The 27,613-nt window shown below is 43.6% G+C and overlaps 1 protein-coding gene across 7 annotated transcripts in view; it reads left to right on the top strand.

Moving 5' to 3' along the window:
• The window catches only part of LOC131260480 (protein groucho), a 162,751-nt gene that overhangs the window by 70,281 nt on the left and 64,857 nt on the right, over window positions 1-27,613 (top strand). For all 7 annotated transcript variants that reach the window (XM_058262216.1, XM_058262218.1, XM_058262214.1 and 4 more), the window contains one exon: window positions 23,245-23,336. In XM_058262216.1, coding sequence (XP_058118199.1) covers window positions 23,245-23,336 — 92 coding nt within the window. The remainder of the gene's footprint in view (window positions 1-23,244; window positions 23,337-27,613) is intronic.

The raw sequence follows: 27,613 nt of genomic DNA, 5'->3' as shown, positions 1-27,613 counted from the left end.
TAGTTAATGCTACACTGGTGTTTCGTTCGGACGTTTAACACAATGGTCGCATTCCGGGTGATTTAGTGGTAAGAATTATTAACACGTTGGCTGACAAGCGTTTTTAGCACACTTTTTTAGTACAATCTTTTCTAACATAATTTGTTTATAACATTTATTAAACCAACGATTTTTGAATGCTAAGCAAAAACTTAGCTTTTCAAAGAATTGATATAACATATTACTATAATTGTTATGTTGCATTTTCATTTATTTATGGGTCAAAAACTTTTTAGAACTGAATTTTACTGTCACCCACTTTTGGGTGACATGGGAGTCAACGTGTTAAGAGTAAAGTTCTAAGGGTGTTGAGTTTTTATCAGTATTTGTTTTATTTCAATAAAAAATAAATAAAAACGTCCGTTTGTCATCTACTTTTAGCCATCATTATAAGTAAAAAAACACATAAACAGTGTAGATAAACAGAATATGTTATTTCTAAAACAGATAAAAATATGAGTTTGAATTTCAATAGAAATGTGTAACCTTAGAAGGAACAATCATTTTGAAACAATTGAACCCATTCACAACTGCAATAGAATACCCAAATAGGTTACGGGAGTTCAATACTACACCATGGAAACGATACGTCGTCGTCAACCATTGGATGTCAGTTACTTCGTACCAGCTTGCTACTAAACTTCCACCGACCCCCGGTGGGTTTTTCCTTCCTCTTACTGAAACTGTTGCCCCGCTGCCGGTTCCGCTTGGGAAGGTTTAGTGGACACAGCCAGCCCTCCGCTGTATAGATGAGTGTAAACTACTTCCGCAAACGGAACGGAACGATCCTACTCCGCGCGTCCAAGCACACACCACACGTCCGCCCTTCGCTCGCAAGTTGTTCTAATCTGTTGGCCTAACCGCAGCCCGGTTTTCTCAGAAGTGAGCAGAAATTTGCTGAGCTATTTCCTGATCCCACTTCGACCGTTTCCACCTACGTTGGGAACACACGGCGGGGGAAGAGTAAGGACGACGACGGCCAAGGGTTAACGTTAGTTTTGCTATCTTGCGGAGGGGGAAGAAAACGATTACCAGATCGAATGAAAAGTTAGTTAAACATGTATGAATAAGAGATGAGCTCTCGGGGGGAGGGTGGGTGAGTAGGTGGGGGTATGTAGCTATCTCGATGCCTGTGTGTGCGTGTGTGTGTGCCTTTGTGTTTAGCGAGCAGGGCGTTTGTGGTCCAGCGAAAGGATAGCAAACGGAGGAGATAGTACATCATCGAATTCTCCTCGACTGTTGCTTTCTAATCCTTCCCTCGATGGTTGGCTTCTAGTTGCAACGGTGGAGTGAGGGGAGGGGAAGGAGGAGGGAAAATGTAGGGCAACCGCAACCGAACCCAACTGATCTTACCGTACCGAGTGCTAACTTTGCTGGGTGTGGAAAGTTGGGATCTGGACCGTCCATTCTGCGTTCTACAGGGCGAATTGATGAACCTGACAGCATCGCACAGCTGCTGGCCTTTCGCAGTACTCTTCAGTTCGTGTCGGCCCGAAAGGAATGTACGGTGGAGCGTCTCCCAGCGCCACCCGTGCCACCTGCCCATCCGGAAGTGGGGTTCCTTTCCGTCGTCTATCTCTCTTTCTCCCCGAGTGCAGAATCTAACCGCACCACACACATATCTGCCTTTCGATCATCATTTCTATCTCTGCGGTTATGCGGATGGCAAGATGAGTCTCCTGCGGGTTCGTTCAGCCAGCACACACTCTACAACTCGAGCCGGCCGTGTGAGCCCGCCTCACGATCGAACATGAAAGACTTTCGACGTCGGATCAACCGGAAGGGTTTGCAAAGTGTGATACTTTGTCCTTGTGCGAGCTAGGCAAGCAGGAATCCCCGACGCCGGTAGTACGATGCCTTTGCCATAATGAACTCCGACGGTGGAAACGGAGGAAAGCGAGGATAGCTTTCCATTTCGGTCAAGCGAAAGCGAACCTAAGGCACTTAAGGAAAAGGCAAAGCAATCGTTGGAAGAATCTGTGCAAATTGCGCTCAAAGATTCACTCGGTGGTGATTAAAACATTTATTGATTAGCAGCAGAATCGGAGTGGGCAGTGACAGGTGGAACGTCGGGACTGCAGCATTCCGGCCCTGCTAAACAACCGTATGTCTATCCTGTGTTTGTGGTTACTGAAGGGAAGCCAAACATGGAGCACTAACAAACAAGCAAAAACATGATCCCTTTGGTTTTGGTTTGAAGTATTCCAACCACCCAACGATGCAAGCAACGATACGTTATCGCCACTTCAACTCCTGGCTCCATTCTTTTCCCGCACTCTTACACTGTTTAGCTTCCTGGAATGGGCTGGTCGGAGCATGGTTTATGGAGTTTCATCTGCTCCCAAGAGGCCTACACACCGGCTCCCGCTCGGTTCCGGTGTGTGGGGCTTAGTTGGCCTGGTTTACGAGCTCCTGCATCCCGGTTCGGAAGCTACCCAGGGATGGGGTTGGGATCGGGTTTTTCCCACTGACCGCAACCCGGCCCGCTTGCGGAGGGGTTCGTGAATGAGTGAAGTGCTTTGGTGCGCCCGAGCTGTCGATAGTCCCCCACGGGATCAGCGCCTCCCTCCCGGGGCTTTCCAGTTTTCCCCGCCCTGTGTCGAGGGTTGTTTTGATTCCGGTTAAGTTCATATCCGGTTTGCCATTATATCACTCTCCGCCCGCCCCCCACTTTCCTACCCACTCTGTGTAGCCACATCTGTTACCGATTTACCTGCTCTCTAATCTTCTTTGCGGTCGGTTAGGCCGGCGGGTGTGTGTGTGTGCATTGCATTGTGCGTTTTGTTTTGCGCTGTTTGCGGCCAGCAACAAATCTGTTTAATATTAATTTGAAATTGAAATAAATGTTTTATGGATATCGATCCGGGTGCGATGGTTCGCCCGTCATGTCTTTCACCTCCCTGCTGGGGCGTTTAACATTCTGTAGTGGGATGCTACCCAGCGGGGGTGGTTAAAGTGGATGAGCTTTATTTAAGAATGAGTTTGCTACCGATGTGTTTAGCTTATGTTGGCTTTATTTACGATTGTTAAATGAGTCGACAGATGTGATTGATTTTCATAGCTGAAACATTTTTTTTTTAAATTAAATTACAGTTACGAAATAACTTTATTCAAGTAAAGCTTTTTAAGATCTTGTGATGAAACAGAAAAATACAGTCTATTGATACAAGAAAATTTGAAAATTGTTATTTCTTAAGAAACATTTTTGTTTTGAGAGTCGCATTGCATTGAACCTAAAAAAATAATTGCCCTAAAACGATCGTCTTTTTTGGATCAATTTCTTCCAAACACTGTCTGATTGTCCTTCGATAACCTTATGTTTCTCTACACTTTCCCTAGTTAGTTTCTTTTGCCTAACGAAACGCAAACATCACTGTTTTGTGTTCCATATTTATATGTAAACTTGTCTTCTACAGTTGGAAAAAAACAGACAGCACAGATGGAAAAAAACGATACAGTTGAGTTGTGCAAGTCAAATTTGTTTTATTGATTTATTCCTTTCCCCGGAATTCTCCCTTGTAAACCTTTTTCTTCGTCAACGCTACAAAAAGTATGATACACAATAAGGACACCGATGAAGGGGCTGGAAAGAGGGAAGCATAAGCAAGGAAATTGATGTTTTATTTCCCTGTCCCACTCGAGATCATTCAAGTGGAAAGTTGATTCCGCAGCCGCCAGCCATCGTGAGAGGAAGACAAGGACCGATAAGGAGAAACATCGCACGAGTCATTGTTGACGATTTTTCATCTCAAATCCTCGGTGAAGCGGGATGATCCGATATAAGAAAAAGGAGGCTGTAAAAAGGCAGACGTGCGTGTGTGGTGTTTGATGGAAAGGATCGATCATTTTGTTTCTGCTTCGATTTTCCATTCATTCAATGGTACGTTGAAAGTCGTTTTTTGTTTCTATTTTCTATCTTCAAATCCCTTGAGGGCGCCAGGGTGTGAGGTAGTTGTCAGGAAAGGATTGTGCTCAGACTGAGAAGAAATCCCTCGGCGAAACGTGAACACCATTTCGGATGAGGATTTTTGTGTTGTCTGTCAGGAGGGAGTTCTTTTGGTTTACCCTATCTACATGTGAGTCAATCGATTGTGAAGATATTGTTGCGATCGATTGCAAGTGTGTGGGCTTTGCCAGTCGATTTGATGCTTCGTGCAACAAATAATAATCCCTTTGTGATACTTTAATCAGTTGTAAGATTTCCTAGTTTTTTTAGGACAGCTATGTCAATTTAAAAATTCTTCAATACTCCATCAAATTTACCATAATTTTTCATGATAAAGCATGAGGTGAGTATAATGATTCATTTTCTTCAAATTTTCGCAAAAAGTCAAAGCAATGAAGCGCATTGATCCCGGAAATGGCAATCATGCTGGACAAACTATTACGTATTGATGGAGTTTCAACATCGTTGCTTCCTCCCTGAGGGCTATTTTCTTCCCCGTGCTCGGTCTTCGAACGGTCTGTTCAAGCTGATTTTCTTCCCTTTAACTTTCCAACCCATTCGGTGTTCGGTTTTGCTTCGGTCGGTGAAGTGAGAAACGAGAAAGGGACAGTGAAGAAAAAGTTCCGGAAAAGAAAACACGCGAAGGGTGTTCACGACGATGTCTTCCCACATGATAAAACATTTATGCTCCAAACCGTGCCGCGGTAAAGCGGCGAGAAGGAAGGTGATGGCGGTCAGTCTGTTGGCTTTTCGAGCGTCATGATTTTATCATTCCCGAGCATCATCTGCTTCGGTTCACATTTTCCCCTCCCTCCACCAATCGTGCTCTCGAATGAACAGGAGCCATTTTCAATGATCCTTGGCTCAATTTCCTGTGGGCGGGGGAGTGTTGGAAATGGAAATATAAAACATGGAGTGAAAAACCGGAACCAACGGGAAGGAGGAGAGAAAAGGCGGCGGCTCCAGGCAACCACTTCAGCTTGCCATTGATTTTGTTTCCGTTGCTGGAACGAGGCTGGGAGCATTTTTTTTTTTTTCAACGGAGAAGTTCGCCCGGCTTCGGAAAAGTCGCTGTTTGCACAGACTTTCCCCCTGGCGAGGGAGAGACTTTGTTTGCCATTTTTCTTTGCAATTGAGCAGGGCACCGGCAATCAACAGCATCACCTCTATCAGCTGCTGGTGGTCGTCTACAGCATTGCCAACAGGAAAAGCAATGGATGAAAATGTGCGCAAAGGACTCGAGAAATTCGTTTCAATTGAAGTAAGTGTGTACGGGAAAAATCGTTACTGTAATGTTTGGAAATGCTCACACTTGAGAAATATTGATACAACGAATCGTGTTCTGCGTCTTGAACAATGGTCGGATGGAAGAAGATTGAGTGGCGAAATTTCCACTTCTCAACAAATAGTCTCTTAAGTGCTGTGTTTTTTAAATGTTTTGTATTATTTTTTCGGACGAATGTTGTCCAAAAAATTTGCCAAAAAATAATATTACTTTAAATATGTGTTACCCCATGGGTTACTTAACGGACTTGTGTGAACCAACTTTAAATTTCAATTAACTTAATCACCTACAAAATTAATTCAAACGCTCCCAATTCTCCAAACTTCAACAAAACCACAAACCATACCGTAAGGCAACATCAGAGTTGCACCATTAAACTACACTAAACCAGTTTTGTAACGTGGTTGGGTGTTTTTTTCTGTATGTGGGTGTATGTGTGTGCCTATTCACGCCCTTTGCTCGAACCCACCGTGCGACGCTTGAATGCCTTTTTATCCTTTCACCATTTAACTACACGCAAAACAAGATTACGAACAAGAGCAAAGTAAACTTTCCTCTCCAATTTCTACAAATGCTACTTTGGGTGTCTCCCTCCCCCCGAACGCCGCCCTTCCTCCCGAAGCAATGTGTCCGTATGAGGGTGTGTGTTTGCTAGTGGGAATTGCTTCGGGGGAAGTATCCTGCAACAGAATCCAGATGCTGTGTAGATTTTATTTTTCTTCTCTGCCCTTTTGGGTTTCTTTGCGGACACATGGCGTAAAAAAGAAACCATTCATATTGATGACGATGATGGTGCTGACGATGGTGCTGGCAAATGGTGGCGTACGATAGCACCGAACGGTTTCGAGTGGTCATCCTGAAATGGAGCAAATTTAGCTTGAAGCTCATGCAATCAGAAGAATGGATAAGAAAAAGAATCACTTCCCAGCGACGCTGATGGTTTCCAAGCCGTTGATGGTGATGATGATGATGGCGATGACGATCACACGGGGGGGGTGGATGATTGTGAAGGGAATTGTGTTGCTTCCGTCGGCTGTTGCCGTTTCTGCCCTCCCCCGGAAGTCGGTGGTATCGTTGCTGTCTCAATAAAAATTGGTTTTGGGTTATGGGTGGGACCTCCCCTCACCACCCGGGGTGGAAACACGTCGGTGAAGAAATCGAAGTCCTGTTTATTTTCTCTCCCTTCCATTTCCTTCACTTACCGACTTTTCGTCCGTCCGTTCGGAATCGATAAATAGAATACAGGGCTCTTCGTCCGCCTTCCACGTCATCGGCGGCCCCGTTTCGCCTTTCCCTTTTGCACGAGGAAAAGCACTTTCGGGAGGGCGTTTGTGATCGTTTCAGCAAATGGAGACGCATGGTCGCTCATCTATCGTTCGAACTTGTCCGGGCCCCCCTTTCGTTCACCGTGTCTCCGCGTGTTCGCGTTTTCCCCTAATGGAAGCCAATCATCGGTCGGCAAATGCTTCCGATGTTATCAATGCCACGGCGGTTCGATCGTATCGTATTCGTATACTCCCTCGTTGTTTCAACGCCTCACACAGATTCCGCTTCTCTCTTCCTTCCCAAACACACACATTTCCTTCGCTTTCGCTGCACTAAAGCCTCCACAACATTGTTGTACGACTGTGGCTAAAAGTGCGCCCAAGTGGGGTGGGTGAAATTTCTTATACACTGCGTCCCAAAATGATAGCCTCACCCAGTTTTTTCACTCATATGCTATTTTAAATGATCGCAAGGTAAAATAAACGACCGAAACATATTTCCTGATCTAAAATAAATTTGTTTCACTTCTAATTTATCAGAAAAAAAAATTAATTATAACATTTTGATCAAAAATTTAAAAAATGGAGTGTCCCATAAAGATAGCCTCACTTCAAAAATCATTCAAATTAACAAAGCAACCCAGTTCCTAGCCACGTCATCAGTTGCCAAAAGTAATTTTTAAGTTCTCTCTCTTTAATTTGTAATTTATTTTGAACATTGGAAGCGGAAAACAACTCTAGGAACGAGAAAAAAGTCAAATTGATGCTTATCGCTTTAAGGGCAGGTCAAATCATGGGATTGGTGTGCTAATAAATAGATCCACAAACCTCATTAACGATTATGTAAAAGATCACAGTTAATATGGGCTTCAGAAGTCTCCTGGTCGTCTTCAAAATCTTTCCTCGTGTGATAATCGGAGGATTTTTTAAGTTGCTTTCAATTCAACCAAAGGTTGCCGTAGGACAAAAAACGATTTCTGGTTGAATGTGCACAAAAATGCTGTGTTGCGAGCTTTGAATTCATGTTCTGATATTGTAAGAGAGTCCATGAAGAAAGTTTCTGCCCTCAAACTTCACCAAAAAGTCGCTAGATTGGAGTTTGCTACAGAACATATGATAGGAAGAATGAGTGGAGAAACGTAAGTTGTCACTTTGTAGTCTTGTTCAAATTTTAAATTAATAATTCATGTTAGGTGGATTATAATGATGAAATACTGTTCAATCTTGATGGACCAGATGGAAACATCCATTACCGGAGAGATTTAAGACGTTACCCACGTTTTTTTTCTCTAGTCGCAAATTTTGAAGGTGAATCGGTCATGATTTGGGCTGTGTTCAGTGATCTTAGTAGAAGTGAATTGGCCATTATACCAACACATGTGAACAGCGATATGTTTATCGACATCCTGGACAATCATTTAAAGCCTTATCTGGAAAATCACAACACTCAACAGCTCATTTTCAAGCAAGAAAATGCTGCCGTGCACGCAAGTAAGACGACAAGAACTCACTATGCACGATCGAGTATCGAAACAATGTCTTAGCCAGCCGTTTCCAAAGATCTTAATCCAATAGAAAATGTTTGTGGAAGGCTAGTTCAAGAGATTTATGAAGATGGGAGACATTACGAGACCATATTAGAGCTGAAACTTGCTTTTAGAAATGCTTGGCGTTCCTTGTCAGTAAATTCGTTAGAAAAATTGTCGGAGAGCATGACATCAAGATTTTTCCAAGCAATAAATCGTAATGGAGGCCCCACTGATTAGTAAATCATGACTTTTTAATAAGTTTATGCTATTTTTGTTGATAATTTAATAAAAATCCTAAGTGAGGCTATCATTTTGGGACACCACTGATTTTAGTTTCTTGGTAGTAAAGGGATTGTTCTCTCGTTTTCTTCAACAATATTTATGCAAAGTAGTCGTTTTATACTTACAAATATTTGTGAATTTTTTGGAAAAATTTATATGCTCGGTATTCACCCTGCACAGAAAAAACTCGGTGAGGCTATCATTTTGGGACGCAGTGTATTTACTTACCTTTTTTTTCTCACCCTCACTTGATTGTTCTTTGCCATTTTCTTCTTCTTCCACCCTTCCGCAGGCAAAAGTGTAAGAGTATTTGCTTCCCTTAGTGCCGACCCTACCGGGGCTCCGGGTTTCACCGGCTGCTTACGAAAACCCAGGGTTGTGTTTGGATGGCATACTCAATGGCATTTTCACTCCCCTTCACCAACGCCTTCCCCGACCCCGTCCACAGGTTGTGTGTTTTTACTTCGAATGTATTTATTTATATTGATGATATCGCTTGCGGGCACGGTTGCCGTCGGTTGTTACGGTTCGGTGGCACGTTTTGCCAGTTGTCGGAGGATTTCAATATATTTAGCTTCACGTTTTCCCACCCGTCTCCCGATCCCGGCCGCCCGCCTGTTTCCTAATCCCGCATCCCGGTGAAAACATCTTCGTACGACACCACCAATCCCTGCCTGGTTTTGGTGGGTTGTATGTATTGAAATTTTCCTAGCAATGTTACGTTCCCGCGCCACCTACACCACGGCTGCTCCACCTTATGCACACCCAGCGCTCGATTTTGTCGACTGCTTTTATAATCCATTTCCAGAGCAGCGCCGCTCCGCAGCGTCATCTTACAACTCCTCCCGCGTGCAAAGCCTCCCCACTCACCGAGGTCATGGCGCTTGTGTGCTCCGTGTTCCACGCTGAAGTGAAGTTGTTTCTTTCCCTTTCCACTTAAATACAAAACGAAAAACCCGTCGGTTTCCTTCCCCCAGCTCGCTGTGCAGAGGGATACGGTCGGTTTGAGAAAGGGAGCTCTGCTACCTCGTTGGGCGGGAGAAAATGCACGCGACGGGCCCCCGGAAAGGGGTGGTGGGGACGCTGCCGGAGGGTGCGGCACGAAATCGGAAACGACAGGCAGAAATAAACAACAATATATTTCGAATAAAGAAATGAAATATAAATTGTACACATAATCAAGAACCGTTCCGTTTCGCTGGCTGTTTTCTGTTTGTGCGCGAGGGAAAACATTGCCCCAAAACGTGGGGTGGGGTTTGGTAGTGTGCACCGTGCACCAGCAGTAGCACCAGGGTCACCAAGGACTGGAAAGCGATGTCAAGTCGGAAATGGAATGGAAGAAAGTATCATCCCCCTTATCGTCGTTGTCGGAGAGTCGCTCCGGGGTGCGGGAAAACGAGCGGCGTACGGGGGGAGGGGTAAGGGTTTGGGGGGGCAGTGCTGTGGTGTTCGTGTTCGTATAACACCGCGGAAACGTGGAGAGTGAGACATAAAGAGCTTAGGATTGTTTGGGCAAAGTTGTCGTCGGAAAAACTCCTCCTCCGCGAACCGGTGGTGAATGGTCCGTGCGGAAATTGCCCACCTCCGGCTTCCGGAAGGACGGGAGTTTCCGTTTTCCGCGCTCGCTAGATTATGGAACATCTTTCCCCCGATCCAGCCCTACCGTACTCGGTTGCTGCCAGCCAACATTTTTCACCCCAAACAACCGGAGCCACGGTGTAACCGCGTTTTTGCTCCGGGAAAATGCTGCTCGTAGCGAACTTTGGGCTGGGGATTGTTGGTGTTGTTTTTTTCCCATTCTTCGTGTTTCAATTTTTCTTTGTTGGTTGGAGTTTGGTTTTTCCACAACTACCCACTTTTCGGCAACCATAAGTTTTGCTAGAGAGAAGCATAAGACTAAAAAGTTAAAAATGGAAAATGCATGCATGAAATTTGTTTTCAAGTATCGTTTTACAGCTAACTCTATTTAAAGACAGTGGTTTGATTTTAATACAACTTTTTTGTATCGAAGAAATGATATCGTAATGCCAAATAGTACGTGATGTTTTCATCAAAACTTCTTTCAGAAAAACTTCCTTCCCGACTGTAACATCCACGACGTCCATTATCATCCCCCTGGCCGATTGGTTAACACAACGGTGTTGAAATAATTTCAATCAAATTAGCATAAATCAAAAGACACAGTTGATCAAAATGCCAAATTATCAAAACTCATTAAATTACGGCACGATGCGGGGGACCGGAAAGTAACAAGCGTGAAGCGTGGCATAACAATATTTAATAACCGTTCCCCCCTGCGCACGCCGGCAACCTGTTCGCCCCTCCTCTCGATTGGCGTGCGTTTTCCCTCGGCAAATTTTCCACCCCATTCAAACGGGCGCCGGGGCTCTCCTCGTTTGGAGTCGAGGCGCCTGCGGTGCCAAAGTTTTTCCGTCCACCCTTTGCACTTTTGGGACGGGGGATCGGAATGTTCGCCCCCAACCGTCCTTTCGATGTTCAGCCATCGTTTACGGTCGCGTTGGTGGTGGTAGTCGAATGGTACGGCGAGGGTGATGATTGTGGTAGTGGAGACACTTTGCTCGATGGCTGGTTTGCCCGATCCCGTTCGGACCGAGGCCAACACACCAATTAAGTTGTGTTTTGGATGTTGCTGGTAAGCACACACCAGTTTCATTTCACTTTTCTCCTACCCTGAATTGTTTTTTATTCATACGGCAGCTTCAGACAAATTTGTACATGGAGTCGCGTACTACGCTCTTCGGTTTGGGATCGAAAGTTTCCGGGACCGCTCTGATTTATCATCGCAATTAAAAATCCTTCCCCTTCCCTCAAGGCTAGATAGGGAATTGTTTTCCCTTGTTTGACCAAACAAAAACTTTCTCGCCAACATTTTTTGCATTTTTATGACCCATTCCATTGCCATGGTGTGAGGAAAGGAACCCGGGTAGATAATCACAGTTAACCACAAAAGTGGGTGCGGGTGTCGGTGAGGGATAGAAATAGAATAAAAGATGGATAATAGATAGCAACAATCGATAATAAAAGGTCATTGAAAACGAAGGATGTGAAAAAAACTCCAAACCATTGGACAGGCAGAGTTTATGAAACGAAAGCAAACGGGGAAAATAATTAATAAAATCGATACCAGCAAAAACGAAACTTTATTATATTCATTCTGACATTCGCGTGTTAAAAATTTATAAATCAACATTCCACACAATTTATGCATTGTATAAAAGGACAAAACGGAAATAAATGTATCAAGAAGTAGTTATGTTTTACTGTTGCTTTGACAGTAAGTATAAAACAAAGAAAAATGCTTCAAATAAATCGTCATACATTCTTCATTCTCCAAAATTGTTTTGAAAAATTTAAGTGTTTTTGTTATGCTATTAAACTCGTCGATTCAATCTCGATTTCTTCTTCACTGTTCTATTGGGCCAAAGAGCAAATTCAATCCATTTAACACGAGAGTCAACCCCGCCCAGGTAATTCAAAGTGCAATAAAAAGCGAGATGAATTTCCCACATCCCAACAAAAAGCACGAGATATTGCCAAACCGTATTTTCACACCGACACCCTCGCACTGATGCTCATAATTGGCAGCATTGCCAGCGATGCGCGCGATCGCAATCCTTGAGGAAATATGTTTGAAAGAAAATTGCACACAAAAAAAAAACCAACCCCTAAACGAGGCCACCGACGCAGGGTGGCAGAAGCGACATAGACTCTATTATTTTATTACCGGTTTATTGGCTCGAATGGTTCTGGTTCTCCTGGTTGTGTGGGTTGTGGTGGCTGGGGTTTGCCGGAACACAGCGTTTCTCGACAATAATGCGCTCTCGCTTTTTTCTCACCCACTCGACCTGCTCGTTCCTGGATGCGCGCTTGCCGGAAGCGGAAGACGAATGAATACGAAAACAGTGGTCCGGGTGGGTTGTTTTTCTGCGCACCCAATTTTCGAGGCAAGCTTTTCGATTTTCCTCCTGCCGACACAATCAGAACGACCCTTGTCTAAGTCGTTCCCGGGGCCTTCTTTCGACATTTTGAACACACATAACCACGCCCCGGCACACTGCCAGAAAAAAATGGCATTCGATAACAATCGAGCAAACTTTATTGCTGACGATGAAAGCAAAGTTCGGTGAGCCGAGTCGGGCACTGCTGGGACTGCCGTTGGCAATTTTGGGGTGGCGCAAGCATAACACGTCACATCCGATTTGGGAAACCGATGTGGAACGAAGAAAGTGCCACAAATCGTTGTTATTTGTTATTTTAACGCGCGCCGAAAGTAGTTCCAAGGTTATATCTGTTTTTTTTTCACATGGCATGCTTTTAAACTGTATTTAAAAAATGTCGTCTGTAATATTTTGTCTCTTTGTTACCATTTTTTTATTAATAGAAAATACAAATTATTAAAAATGAAACTCATGAAAATAATTTCTCAATCATTGTCGCCTTATATTTCACACAACTAAAACATTACTCCCACAAGAACCCAAAGGTTTCGTAGCAGACAGCTTTAAATACCAGCAATAAAATCAACCACTCCACCGAAACCGCCCCGAGTAGGGGTTTCGATGATTCTGTTACGACGAAGAACACCAACGTATGATGCCGGTGATGTAGGAAAATATGATAATGATTATCGTTCCTGACATACTAAAAACCGACCGGCGGGGTGTGAAGGGTGTTGCCGCCGTGCTGGGCAAATGAGTGGTAAATGAAACTGAACTTTCTCGAAACGAAACGTGAGTTGTGCTGTGGTGTACGCTCTCGGCACCGCACGGACCGAACCGAACGACGTAAGTCCTCATGTCCTGTCATGTACGCCCATCTTTGCCGCATGGTTTATGATGGTGTCGAAGATAGGCTGGATGTGGCGAAGGGGGAAAGGGCAGGAAGAGCACGTTTAGCTATAATAAATTCTAATTCCATCGTACCATGGCAATAGCGTTGATGCTCCCCTTTCCAGCGGGCTGGCTTGGTTGATGTCGCTTTTTCACTCCCCTAAGGAATAAGTGAACCGTAAAATAACAGGATCATACCAAAAGGGTACGATGTCCAAAATAAAAGGGGCGCTTTGCAACTCCCTCCTTCGCTGGGCGAGGATCCGTGGACGTAACCGCAAGGTTTGCAACGGTGGCAAGTGTGTGGCTCTAGCGGCGGTCGCCTAAACCCCTTTTTCCGATAGACCCAAGTCTTGTGGTTAGCAGGCAGGAAATGTTCGCCCAGCGTCATGAAGAACTCATCATTTGCAAAGATGGGAGTAATTTATATCCTGATCTCGTAACAACGCTGTCATGTGGACACTTACAGGCAAGTGGCGTTGTACCGGATGAAATTTTCCAAAAACTGTTCCCTCACCCTCCCGCTAAGGGCTACTTTGGCTCCACTTGCCGTGGCGAGGGTTTCCTGTGTGTCTCCACGGGGTAATGTACAGTGAGTTAGTCCGTTTTCGTCGTATCTTTTTCGGTGGCAAGCTACTTCTGATAGCTTAAATGTTCTTTGCAATCACCGAAAGGTACGGGTCGGAATATCGTGCCATTAATCCTTTCGTAGAACGTATCCAGCTCGTCGTCAGAAATCGTCCCCTGTCCAGCAGCCCCTAGGGAAGAGTTTCAAGGTCTAATGAGGATTAAATCAATCCAATGTAAATTTGTAACGCACTCTGAAAGGAGGAAGAGAACTAGAGTAGAGCTCAAAAGATTGCAAACACAATAATTGCCTGGTTTTTGAGCTGATTAGTTTTCTGTGCGGTTCTTTTGGTTGTTTATATTATTTATTTGATAATTTCATGTGTTTTTTGTGGTTTTTTAATTGTTATTAATTATTTGTTTAGTTATGGAAAGAAAGTTACAACAAATTATGCAAGTTTACTACGAAGTGGGAGTTAGAAAACGATTATAACAGTAACAAAAATAAATTATGAATAGAACAACATCAAATCTTCAACATTATTTGAAATCCTTATCATTTCCTTATGTCACTAAATAAAATATAGAAGACCATATGAAACCACAACGACACTTCTCAGCACAATTTCTGTTTCGCGTCGCTTTTAACAATCTTGTTCTGTGGATCTGGAAAAAAATGAACGAAAATAAGAATATATGCATCATGGCAGCGTTATAAATTAAGAAATTGTTCAAAATGCACCCACTGCGCCAAATGTTTTGAAAAACACTTGAACAAGTTGTGACTCACGACAATGAAGTAAACCAAAACTCAGCAAACTAGCATAAAGTCTTTTCACTGTTTTTTTGTTACATCGTATTTTTATAATACAACAGGATCATGGTATTTAGCCTTTATCTGTATTCGCAGTAATTTTTCTTAACGGTAATGAAAAACACAATCAGTTGGTTTTATTATAATATCGAATCAACGTTTTAAGGAGAGGTTCATCCTCTACATTTTCATCGCATTTTTATTTTTGTTTTATTTCAAAAAGGGCATTTGAGACTGCTCCTTAATGATTCGGTAATTAACAAAACATTGGCGACGAAGAAAAAACTAAGTGCCATGAAAACAATCACCTCGGTGAGGTGGGGATAAAGAAAAGATAAATATAATCCCACCCCTGTTGTGTAAAGTGCTGGAAAACTGAGCTGTAAGCCCTTAACGCTTCTCTCGAAAGGGAATGAATATCAACTTGGGGCTAATTTAATTTCATCATCTGCCAACCGAGCATCAACAATCGACCACTTGTCCTGTTCGTACAGTTGTCGAGTGTTTCTGAAGATGTCTGGTATGGTGTAGGCAAGATGCTTGTCGGATAGAATAGGCTATCAACAATGTTCTGGTGCTTATAATGACTAGCGTCATACAACAAATCAAACGAGACGAATTGAAAGGAAAACATACTCTTTTATGATTGAGTTCTTTTTTACGTGAAATGAATGAACAAATGATTCATTTATTTATGTAACAGAGTGAGTTAATTAAAACTTTTTACAGTTTGCTTAAGACTCAAGGTATGTTGTGAATGTGATGTTGTGTCGTCATTAGAATGAGAAAACAGCAAATCAAGTGATGCACACTGTACAACTTTTCAACTTTCGTAGACAAGAGCTGTTATTCATTTGACATAACCCGCTTTTGTGATTCGAGTTCATTTTCATTTCTGCTTGGTGCGGTAATCAAAGCAAGACAAAGCACTGAAAATGGTCTCACGTAGAATTTTCCCTGTCCGCAGTGTCCCCATTGGATATTTTCTAGAACGACGCGTAATAACTGCGGCGCTGATGTGGTGTTCTACCAGTTGTTTTTTTTATTCCCCGGAACGATATGTTGATGAAGATGAATGTCTACGCACTCGCCTTTCAGCGGGACACTTGGTGGAAAAATATGGCAGCCGTGAAATCTTGCCGGAATATGGTGATGGTGATGATGTTGTGATCATCATCGTACCGCCGTTGACATGGCGAATTCGCGTGAGGTTATTCTTTTTGTGAGTAATAAAAAAATGAAAACCAAAAGATCGTACTTTTGTGTTTGGGTTTTTTCTTTCACCACTCGGAGACCATTTTCACACATCGTACCGTATGAGAGTGATAAATGTGATGGATGTGTAGACGGGTGGATGCAGCTCGACTTAATGCACTTCCTACCATCGACGTGTTACGGGAATGGATGGTTGAATGAGCGAGCGCACTTTTTGTGCGGGTGTGAAAGGTTTTCTTTTCTTTTTCTCTTTCCAAACCATGAAGTTAAACAAAGGGTTGGAAATAAAAATGATGTCTTTTGCTGCTCTTCGCGTTTATATTTGTGTTTCACCGCTGCCTACATCGTAGCACACATCTGCAGAAATGGCTGTCGTGATTTTTCCTTTTCACTTTCAACCTTAGAAAAGAAAAGTGGTCGTATGGAATTTTAATGTTGTTATACAGAATAACCATGCAAATGGATGTAGTAAGCAAATGAAATGCAAAATACAGTCTCCGTTTTGTAATTAAACCGAGCAAACAAACTTGAATAAGATACGAGCGAACGAGTTAAATACTTTAATTTTCTTTAGTAAGTTTACTACAGCGGCTTTGACAGATTTCCGTCGAATGGGCAGCTGATTTGCTTTTTCAGTTGAGTTTTATTTCCAATGCCACAAACATGGACTTTAAATACTTAAAATTAAAAGTATTTGAACATTAACTTTAATAACTTAAAATGGAAAGTACTTTCAAGAAGATAGCTTGGAAAAACTTATAAGAGCAAGAGCAATGAAGAGACAAACAATTTACACCATCGCAAGGTTTGTGGAAAATTGATGGAAATAATATCACTTTCCAATGGTTTCATCACAAAGGCGCCCGACCGAACAAAACCCAAACTTGAACGAGGTGCTCTCGCTGTCATGGAGTCACTGTACAACAAGGATGGAGTAGGGGTTGTGGGACGTAAGGATCATTTGTAGAGAGCCCGACAGCAAAAAGCACAGATTAAGAAACGGGCGAGAAAAAATGGCACAAGCAAACGCTTGCGTAGCAAACAGAAAGGAATGTTCATGTACTAACACAGTTAAATTTGGCAACGGGGAGGGCGTTTCATTTGTTTCGCACCCGTTGCATTCGTTTTTGTTTATTTATTTTAATTTGATTGCGCGTCCTTTCCCCCACTCCATCGCCGCGGATACCAACATCTCCCTCGCATGTGTTTCACATAATGTTTTGTAACTCCGTTTCTCAGCTGACTGCTCACTAGCTCACTGTCGGTGAGTTTAAATTCTCACGTCCACTCTCGGGCACAGTGGGAACGACCACGAGTGATACTCGGGTCAGGGGGCGAACGTGTTTTGGTCGCCAAACATTCTAGCTTCCATCGGATGGTTCATCTATTTTCCCACTTTGCTGCCAAACGTTTTTTTGACTTTTCCTTTGTGCCAGCACACTGGATGGTGGGTGGCTGCTTGGAAAGTGGTGGCAGAGACCGAGCGAAAAACCTCTGTGACATCGTGCGGTAATAGAATTGGTATGAGATTCCGCAAAAGCGATTCACTCGGCACTCTCCACCCCCTAGGCGAGGGCTGAAGGGATGAGTTGTGCGCGAGGGATAAAACACCCCCCGTGGAGAAGAACGGTTGGGAGCGGAGGGTGTGAAACCTTTGCCTTGGCTCTGTGACGATGTGAGCGAGAAAGGACGACCAAGCTGTCGGTACTGTTTCGTTCGAACAGATGGTGGAAAATTGAAAGCCACAGTAGAGGAGCTAACGGTACCGTTCAGGGGCGTTGTGGTGAAGTGAAGGTACCGGCGAGGAAGGATGGAAGGGTGGGAAAAGGAAAGCGATATCGTAAAAGCGACCCATAAGTCACGGTGCACGATGAAAAATGTGCGTAAAAGAGATGGGAGCGTTGGAAGAGGATAGGCTAATAAAAGGACGACCAGAGAGAAGAAAAAAAAAAAACAAGACCATGAAAATAAAACGTCGACAAGGACGAAAGGCGATGACGACGAGGACACATTTCAAGGGGGATTGATTTACAAAATTTCGGTTCACTGCTTCTGGGTGATTTTCCTTTTTATGCGTTTTTCTTTTGTGCCGCTGGTTGTCTATTTTTTTGTTGAGTGTGGTGCGTGCCATCGCTTATGTGTGCGGAAGCGGTATTAAAAGGACACAAGGAGTGCAAGATCCGAAGCGGATTACACACGGTGGCCGCCCGGTCTGGCCCGGGCCGTGGGCATACGGAGCACATACAAAAGAACCGCTGGACCAGCGCGCCGCACACATTTGAAGGGACAGTTTTTGTCATTCCTCTTTGCGTCAAACTGAAAAGGACATCCTTTATATAGCGGGTGGTGGCAATGTGGGTTTTTTTCCTGTATGTGTGAGCGGTTTGTTTTTATTCTTTCTTTGGGCAATTTTTTTCCCTCCTGCTACAAATATGCAAAGAAAGCATGTGGCCTGTTTTTTGACGGATGATGATTCGCTCGTCCGTTTTTCTAGGACCCCCGGACACATTCCACTATACATCAGGGAAAGCCTGCCGCTGCGTGAAGTAAATAGTTCATTTCGAAAAAAAAAACGGTGAAAGCAAAACGGAAGCTGCAAAACATGCAAAAATGTAAAAGAAAGAAAACCAAATGACATGTTGAAATACTGAAAATGGGCTTGTTAGTATCGGTGAAATTAACTGAATCGTGTTAATCCTTTTTGCCTCTTTTGTTTAGTGTTTTCCTCCGAGGGGTTTGTCATCTATCCCAATTGAACGTAAACTCGGATGCCATTGATGGAGTGAGGTGTTAATCCTTTTATTTCGTTTGCTCATCTTTTGGTGATTTTCGTGTTTTTGGTTTTGAAGGATTAAACATTCCTCCATTGTTTTTTACCTTTTTTAAGGATGCGTAGATTTTGAGTGACATGTTTGTGTTTTTTCCCAATTCGCTAGGTCTGTTTTAATTAATTTGCGCTCATATTTACATGTTTTGCTATTAGATTTTTATGAAACCTTTGTGCAACTTTGAGTTTTTTATATAAAAATTATTTATTTTTGAAAGTTTATATTTAAAAACCGCTCTGCTGCGTTGCAATTTCTACTGTGCTGATCCTTCTTCATGTACCATGTTTGCCACATTCCTTTTGCATTAGTTACTCTGTACGAAATCACACGAAAACAGGATCCCCGTCCACTGGTCTTTGCAGCCTCCGGGATGGATTGTGCTGTGTTTATTCAATGCCAAAGCGGTTAGGTCTCGCTTCCGTGCGAGATCCGTGCGCTAAACTTCGACAGACGGTCGGTACTGGGAAGGAAAACTCGTTCCACCGGGGTCGCGCCACCACAGAAGGATCATTTTCGTGGAAGGATAAGAAACGGTAGGGTCGGTACGGATGAGTGTGTACGTGTGTGTGTGTGTGTGTGTATATGGTGGTTCCACGTAGAAAGAGCAATGAAGAGGGCAGATTTAGTGCACCCGAAGCGAAGCGTTCTTCAAGCGAAGCTATAAAAACGGCCGAATGATAGAAAGGGACGCAACGGGAAAAGGAAAACAAGGTAGGAGGAGAGAGAGAAAGCGGAAAAAGATCCGATGGCATTGTTTCGCTTCGCAATAGCATCTCCCACACAGCCCGACCTCGCGGGTGTCGCGCGTTCACTCACAAATTAGAAAGTGCCACCACCGTCTGTCGTGTGGTTTTCCTCGTTTTTTCCCCCCACCCCGGGTGACTCCAGCCGCGCCCGGCGGCTTTTCTCACGAATGTCCTTTTCCCATAAATAACATCCCGCGTTGCTAGGCCCAACCGCACGGAACCGCGATGCTGTGTACGATTCGGATGAGATAACCATTTCTCATCGGGTGGGTGAACCGACCGAGCATGATGAGTTACCGGTCTCGCGACCTTTTCGCTGCTGAAGGTAGCGTGAGTTCCTTGTTGTGAAAGGATCTCCGAAAGGACGAGAAGCGCACATCCGTTCGCGGTGTGGCATTCATTCGTGTTTTGAACGCCGTCGTGTAAGGAAGGAGCAGTCCTACTGCTACAGCTGCAGTTTCGTCCTTTTAACATTTGCGTGCACGTTCTGTCAACCGACTACGGAAGGACGACGTGAGAGTGCGTGTGTGTGTGTGTGGTTGTGAGGGCTCGTGCCTGTGGCCGCAATAGGGGTGTGTTGTGATGTATTCTGTGTCGAGGCGGTACCAGGAATAGATCCGTCGCTTTGAATAGCGCGTCCTGTTCGAAGATGGTTTGTTATTCGAAGTGTCATGTTTATCGAAACGCTTTGCTTCATTGGGCATGGAAGTGAAACCGTTTGCAGAAGTGGCATGCAGATACATTTCCCCAATGGTGTGGAAACTGTAATCGCACTAGAATGGGTACATTGATGTGGATATAATATTCATAAGTGTGCGATTTATGTAAATCAAAATATAAGAAATCTAAAGTGTGCTTTGAAAAAGAATCCACAGCAGTTGTCTTGAATGTTAAACATGCAAACTTTAAAATATGCTCAAATTAATAAACCAAAAGATAATAAAAGTGTTACAATAAAATAAATAGATAAGTTCTAAAGAAAAAAATCAGACATCATAAACACATTTCTTCACGGCTTAAAGAGTCATGCTGGCCCTTCAGTCCTTCGTCTGGAAGAAAAATCGTAAACGTTAACGTTTATTCCGATGTCATTCCGAACGTGGCCCAAAGTTGTGGAAAAAGGCCAGAGGATAAGTGTGCTGTTGTGGTGTGTGGATGTGTGCGAACCATAAATCGCCTTAAACGTCAATTTCCCTGGTCCCGTTGAGGAGCGGGTAAACGCCGAGATAGAAACTCGCCAATGAATGGATGAAAATGGGGCACGGGCAGTGCTCATCGTTTCAGATGCGGGTGAAACTCGAAGCTAACACTGTGACTGTGCGTTTGCCGTTTAATTTCCAACAAACACCAGCAGGAGGCCGGTGGTAGATAATTTAATCATTTATTAAACATATTAAATAATGGCTTTAAAAACAACCCATCATCATCAACATCATCGGCCGCGCTACCGATGCTGTTTTTGTTGTCCTTTTGCTACTGTGGTGTGTGGCGGTCAGGCGGTTTGTGTGTCGATGTGTGTGTGCGATTCATTTGCCTTCAACGCCCAACACTGTGCCCACATAGAAAAGACCGCCGGTGAGAGTGAGAGTGCTTTGATGAGTGAAAATGAAGTTACAATAGCCGATGGCAAACAATCGGGAGGCGAGTGAGCAAGCGCGCAGCGTCCTTCCGTCCTCACACTGCCCCCCCTCCCTCTGCACTGACCGTGCGTTGAGTCGAACAAACGTCAGAGTTTTCCGATACCGCGTTCCTCGGAGCTCGCTGCCCGATGCGCTTGCTCCGTCCCATCTCCATCGGCTCGATTGATGTCACCAATACTAAGCAAATTTCGGGATGTTGCGAGGAAACACCGGTATCGGTATCCTTTTTTCACCGGAACTCACCGTTGAACACATACACTCGACACCGCACCATCTACACACCTATACAACCATACGGTTGCCATTATAGTGAAACGAATCCTTCGGAGCGCAAGGATCCGAGTGATTTCGTGGCGCTCTCCCTGTCGGGTTTGGGAACGTGGAAAAGTAATCAATTGTCTGACGTACAATTTGTGAGCATGCCCTGGTGTGTGTGCGTGTAAGTGTGCATCACTGATGTCTGTCTCGTCTACTGCTCCACCGTGTGGCCATCAAATGATCACTTAATGGAGCGTCGTAAATGGATCCGCGTGTGTTTGTGTGTATGTGGCCCGTTCGTGAATGATGATGCTCATTTGACAGTATTTAATCAGTGCACGGAGTTGCATGTTTGTGCGGTGAATTTTAACTGACATCCACGGAACACACTTCCGTTCATTCTCTCACTCGCTTTCACCTTCCATCTCCTTCTCGCTCGTTTGATGGGAGGAATGGAATTTAAATTTTTTAAATGCTTCCGTGCGGTGCTTCTCGTTGCGTCCCGTCCACCGACCAACCGGAGGGAGTGGTATCGGTGGTAGTGTATGAATAAAACATAAATATTACGATTATAAAATAAAGCACAATCCCCGACGAATGAATTAATCAGTTTAATTATTTTCACACCTCACCGGAAATGAGAAACAATGAGGTGTGAGCGGTGGTATTTTGCGGGCAGGTTAACATTTGATCGGCCACAAAGGGATTTCTGTGAAGCATTCCGATGTAATAAACGGTTGGTTTCATGTTCAGTACCATAGTGCAAGTGACAACGGAGAAGCATTGGTATCATTTTCAGTGTTTTGCCATTCGATTCCATTCCATTTGGGTTGGAAAAATTACAAATTGTTGTGTCGGCATTCTTTTCGATCAATAAAAGTCAACTTTGAGTGAGATTATAGTTAAATATTTATTTTATACACATTTTTCCTTTTGCGAAGTTTAAGGAAACGAGTTATCCTTAGAAATCAAATATTGACATCATAACTAAACACGAAACAACAACTTAACACAAAGAGGTGTGCAACGTGAAGTTATGAAATTAGAAAATAATTTATTAAAAGTTCCTATTGTGGTTTCACATTTACAGTTCCAAGAGTTTGTGAATGTCAAAAAGTTAAACTAAATTTAAAAAAAAAACAACGTAGTTAGGTCGAAAAGTAAACTCGAATGAGTAAAGTGCTCCCGCGTTGGTGACAAAACAAACAATTGTATTGATTTGTGTGGGCTGCTCGAACCGTTCGGAAGTGCGCCTGAACGCGTACGGCAAAGGATAACAAATTGGCTCCGGCCGGTTTCCATCGGCTTTCCCTCGTTCTTGGCCGGCTCCAGCAAGTGCAGCAGCAGCAACAGCAGCAGCAACAGCAGCAGCAATTTGATAATATGACTGCCAATTTGAAGGTGCATTTAACTGTAATTATATTTAATTTGTTCGCATAAATAGTTAATTGTGGCATCTGGGCGCGCGGTGGGCGCTTGTGGGTGGCTCACTGGCCAATTTCTCGATTCAACGCACACCCACGTGCACGTGTTCCAACGTGATTGGGTCTAGTGTAGGATGATGGTGGTCGCATATGCATGCTTGGATGGTTGCCATGGTCGCGCTCCACTGTTAATTCACTTTCGCTCGGAACATTATCCCCAAACTGGAGATTATATTGTTTGTGTTACCCTGTAATCCGTCATGTTCCATTTCATTTATGTCAGTCGCAATAAATATTCCATTTCATAAAAACCATACTAAATCCTTTAGTCGATAAACAACCAAGTCACGAATCAAAATTAAATGGTATTACTTTTCAATCACGATTGGTGCCATTTCAAAACAGATATATAATCGTAATGGAAGTTTCTTGGTTGACTTTATTCTATATTGGATACATTCTTTTCAAATGTAAATGCCTGTCGATATTTAATGGTACAAAAATATGTTACTTCTACAGCCGATTGTATTACTAACTTTTGTTTTCCTCTCTACAGGGACCGCCTCCTCAGGGGCGACAGTTCACAATAGCTGAAACGCTGGAAAGGATCAAAGAGGAATTCAATTTCCTCCAGGCGCAGTATCACACGTAAGTGTTTATTTTAAGATATTTTAAAACTACACGTTTGCGTTTATCAGTAAAGTATTTAATTTAGTTTTGTGAAATGATACCTTATTTAATTTATGTTCGGGGAAATAATATGCTTCAGTTGTTCCTCACGTTGGGCCTAATTTTCAGCCCAACAACCACGGTTAGTTGCGTGGTTCGAAAATCAATCAAAAGCAGGAAAGCGGTAGCCGGCCGCAGGACAGGATCAAATGATTAGCAGCTGATTATGATGTTAAATGCAGAAGCATCGCAAACGAGCGAAGCAAAAGTAGGGTGAGGAATAAATTCTGCTCGAAACGCTTGGGTGTCTTCCGCGTCGGTGCTGCCTGCGGTAAAGCCGTCTGTGTTTTGGATAGGCCGGTTCGGAGAACATCCGGTAAGCCAACTATCAGTCCTTCTTAGCACACAAACACACAAACAAACACACATACGCAAATACATAAAGACCAATACGACCGCTAGCTTGCGGCGTCGGATTACGTTCGCGTTGGATAGGCCTCTCCCGCATCCAATGCCGGAATCGAACGCGTAATCATTAATTTAATTGTTATTATGCTCACGTGTGGTGCATATTTACTCCTACCATTTACCGAACCGCCACCGCCAGCAGCACGGTCGTGTTTCGGATGTTTGGAGCGTGGGCAAAGATTTTAGTGAGGATCCAATTCCCAACCTAGGGCAACAGGAGGGATTACACAAGGAAAGAGTGATCCGGGGGAAGGATCGAAATTGAAATTGATAGCATCGCCGGATTGTGGTGGACGCATTCCGGGATGACAGAAACACCTCGCCCGGTTCGTCCCAAGATTCACCCAGCCCGGTTCGGCCGTGTGAGATATCAAATAACTTTAATGGATTTAGCTTCCCCGAGTTCATTTGGATGGCTCTGATGCCAAGTGCGGGATTATTACAACCGGGAGCCGACTGTTTGTGTACGACACTGAAACGTCCCGGGTCTGGAGCAGGATTGAATTGAGTGATAGTGAATAAACATCCTTAATCGCATTGATTAGCTTGTTAATTATGAAGGCATGGAAAGTTACGAAGCACAGGAAATACGATTGTCATTTTCTCGGGAAAATCGATATGATAAATTTGCATAAAGCGTCTTTAGCGAACCATGAATCTACATTTTTTGTTTGTCAATACTTGTCGAATATCTTTCACTCCTAGTTAAAATATAGAGTGAACTCTCGCAAGTAAAACATAAACGAACCGCATAGTTTGTAGTTTGTCGATCCAAATTTTCAATGTTTCTTTTAGTGAAATCACAGTCCTGGGAAATTACTGTTCCAAATCGACGATAGAGAGAGGGAACCAAACAATCTTTTCCTCTTACTCCAAACACTCCTGGCGATCCTTCCCATCGCAAAGCGTAGCAAACGAAAGGTGCGGTGGGCATCGGCTTCGGTTACCTAATTGACCTACCTGGTCCGGTGGAAGGAAGTGAAACGGAATTGTAATGTTTATAATGAGGTGACAAACGAAAGGAAAGTGGAAAAGGTTAAAACCGGGGGAAAAGCAAAAAAAACTGCATACGCTAGAAGGAAGTGTTCCTGCAAAGGCAGGAGTAAATAAAAAGGCGAGAAACCCTTGAGAAAAGATTTTCCCGATACGATTGTGCTACCGAAAAACAGCTGCTACGCTTTCATGTTGTTATGCTTGCTACTGCCCTTTGTTTGGTCCGATGTGTGTGCCGTTTGTTGGCGCTGTTCGCACCGGCCCTTTTACAGTTTCTTGCAGAGTGTTTTCATAATTCGTGGAAGAGGGCTATTTTTCATTTCTTTCTCTTTTGAGGTTGCAAACATAATCTCTCTTCTATACCTGAGATTGGAATTGTATGGTGCGGCAAAACAAATATGCCAACGGTTGCGTGATGGTTTGTTCATTTCGTGGTAGAATTTTTTGAAGCCTTTTAAAGGATAATGCCATCGTTTAATTTTAATTCAGGTTGCATGTTTATTTTGATGTTTTGTTTCGTCGATTTTATTTGATCAAAAAGTAACATCAAAGCATCGTTTCATCCATGTGAAGCACTGTTACTTTTAAACTTTTTCAGAACGATTCGATCTTAGTCGAATAAAAACTCTTAAAGGAAAAATCGTGAACAGCATAAGTAAAGGAATAAATCTAAATATTTATAAGAGATTTGTTTCAAATCCCATACTGCTGTATTTGCGGAAACCAAACCTCATAAAAAATAGTACACATCCATAAAGGCGGCCGGAATCGAAACCACCGGATGACGAGTGGTAACAAGGACGAATTAAATAACACCCCTAATCTCCTAATTGCATAGCCATTGGCATGATAAAGCGACTCGGAGCGTGATCATGAACACTGTACCTGGTGTGTATGACCTATAATTTCATTCTGCCAACGACTTTGATCGAAAAAAAACACTACCCCCTTGGCTTCATCGTCATTCCAGGCGTAGAAGAGCATGGAAACACCATCGTCCCTGTCTCGCTGACAGGGTCGGCAAATGCCAGCAGCTTTCCACTCGTGCGTCAATCCTGATGGTTTTCCACCGCATTCCTCCATCACAACTCATCATTGCGCTGCTACGATCAACACAATACGGCTTAAACATTCCTGTTTTTGCTCTCTCACTCTCCTTTCTTTCGCGCTCTACAACCGACACAACCATTTGGATTTTTGGTCCTTATTTCCACCCCGCTCTACTGCCACTTCCACCGCTCCTATACACTCTCATCTACCCCAGGCTACTTAAACAGTTTCGCCCTTATTTGCACACGCGGGCCGATTTTCTATTTATATTTCAATTACACCCTTCATTCTGCCTCGGTTCACCCTCCATTGACGGCCGCTTTTCTCCATGTTCTTGGCATTTTCCATATCCCTCCTTGTTCAGTTTTTCCCTTCCCTACATTTCCCGTTCGATTTTTCGGATTGCTTGTTTCGTTTTTTTTCTCCTTTTCCGTGTCGCCCCTAACCCCTAGCGGGGGGTTAGTGTCGGGGGTTACGTTTTCGTGACAACGGCGCTAAAATTGTTAACTTCTTTCCCTGCTGCCTCCGTCACTACCCCACGTCCTCCATTCGCAGCTTATTTGTCCCAAAACGTTTCGGGTAGCGTTTTCCTTTCCTTGGCTAGAAGGTGTTGTTTTTTTTTTGTTCGTCGATCCCTCTTTTACCCTGGTCGCCATTATTGCTTCCTTTTTGTTACCGTTACCGTTTCCTGTGCGTCATTATGACCACTTTGATTTGTGTGTTCCGTGTGTGTATGTATGTCAACAGCTATATCCTTGAGCCAGCTGGCAGTTTGTTCGACAGGAGGGGTTGGGTCTTTTATATTTCTTTCTTTTTTTTTTGTTGGGTTGTTGTTTGATTTTGGCATTTCTACCGATTTCGCTCACCGACCGACCAATCGACCCCTATTAATTCGCGTATGTGATTTCACCCTCGGGGAAGCCTCGGTTTCCATCCCCCTGCTATATATCGATATCGTGACCGAGCCACACGGAATGCTTTACTCCATTTACGAGGGTTTTTGCGCCGGTCCTTTTTTTCTTTTGCTATTCGCTTGTTCCTCCGATACCAGCGTCCCTTTCGCCCCGTTTCCCATTCCCTCTGTTGTGGAAAAGTGTCGATGTGCTTTGTTCACAGTTTCCTGCCTTCGGTTGGCCGTGCGCCCTCGTCCACCGTGCCGACAAGGACACGCACGCGTTATGGTTTGCTTTTGGGGTTTTCGAACGAATTCGTTCCGTAGGGCAGGGAGAGAGATGGTCGGCGACCCTTCGTGCTGGGCCCCGCTTTAGCAGGAATCAAATATTATTGTTATTATTGTCCTGCTTGGCTCATCAATTTGCCACCGCCCGGTCTACCTTCTCCGGCACGGTCCCTTCTCCGTTCTGCATGGATGGGTTTAGTTCCCTGTTGTTTTTTTTTCGCTTATGTTTCCTCACCGTTTGATGCTCGGCGTGTGCTTCATTCGCTTTCAGTATTTGGTTCGTCAATAATATCTTGATTCACGAGAAAAGCATCCTTCGGTCGATAATGACGGTCGATCGCGTTCGATAAGCTTCAATTTGGCGAAAGACGGTCGAGTATGCTACTACTTTTTGCAGAAAATAATTTTTTCAAAATTTCTTTCGTTTTGCTTTGTTTTTGTGACAGTTTCATGAGATACTGATAGTATGTTTTTGAGCAAAAAATAGCTATCTCTTTCCAATCAATGAAATAAGTGTGGGAAATAAAAAAACGCCAAGTGTAAAGACAGCATATTGTTTTTAAAA

This window comes from Anopheles coustani, chromosome 3 (genome assembly GCF_943734705.1).
Source record: "Anopheles coustani chromosome 3, idAnoCousDA_361_x.2, whole genome shotgun sequence".
Taxonomy (NCBI): domain Eukaryota; kingdom Metazoa; phylum Arthropoda; class Insecta; order Diptera; family Culicidae; genus Anopheles; species Anopheles coustani.
This window is presented reverse-complemented; position numbering and strand designations above follow the sequence as displayed.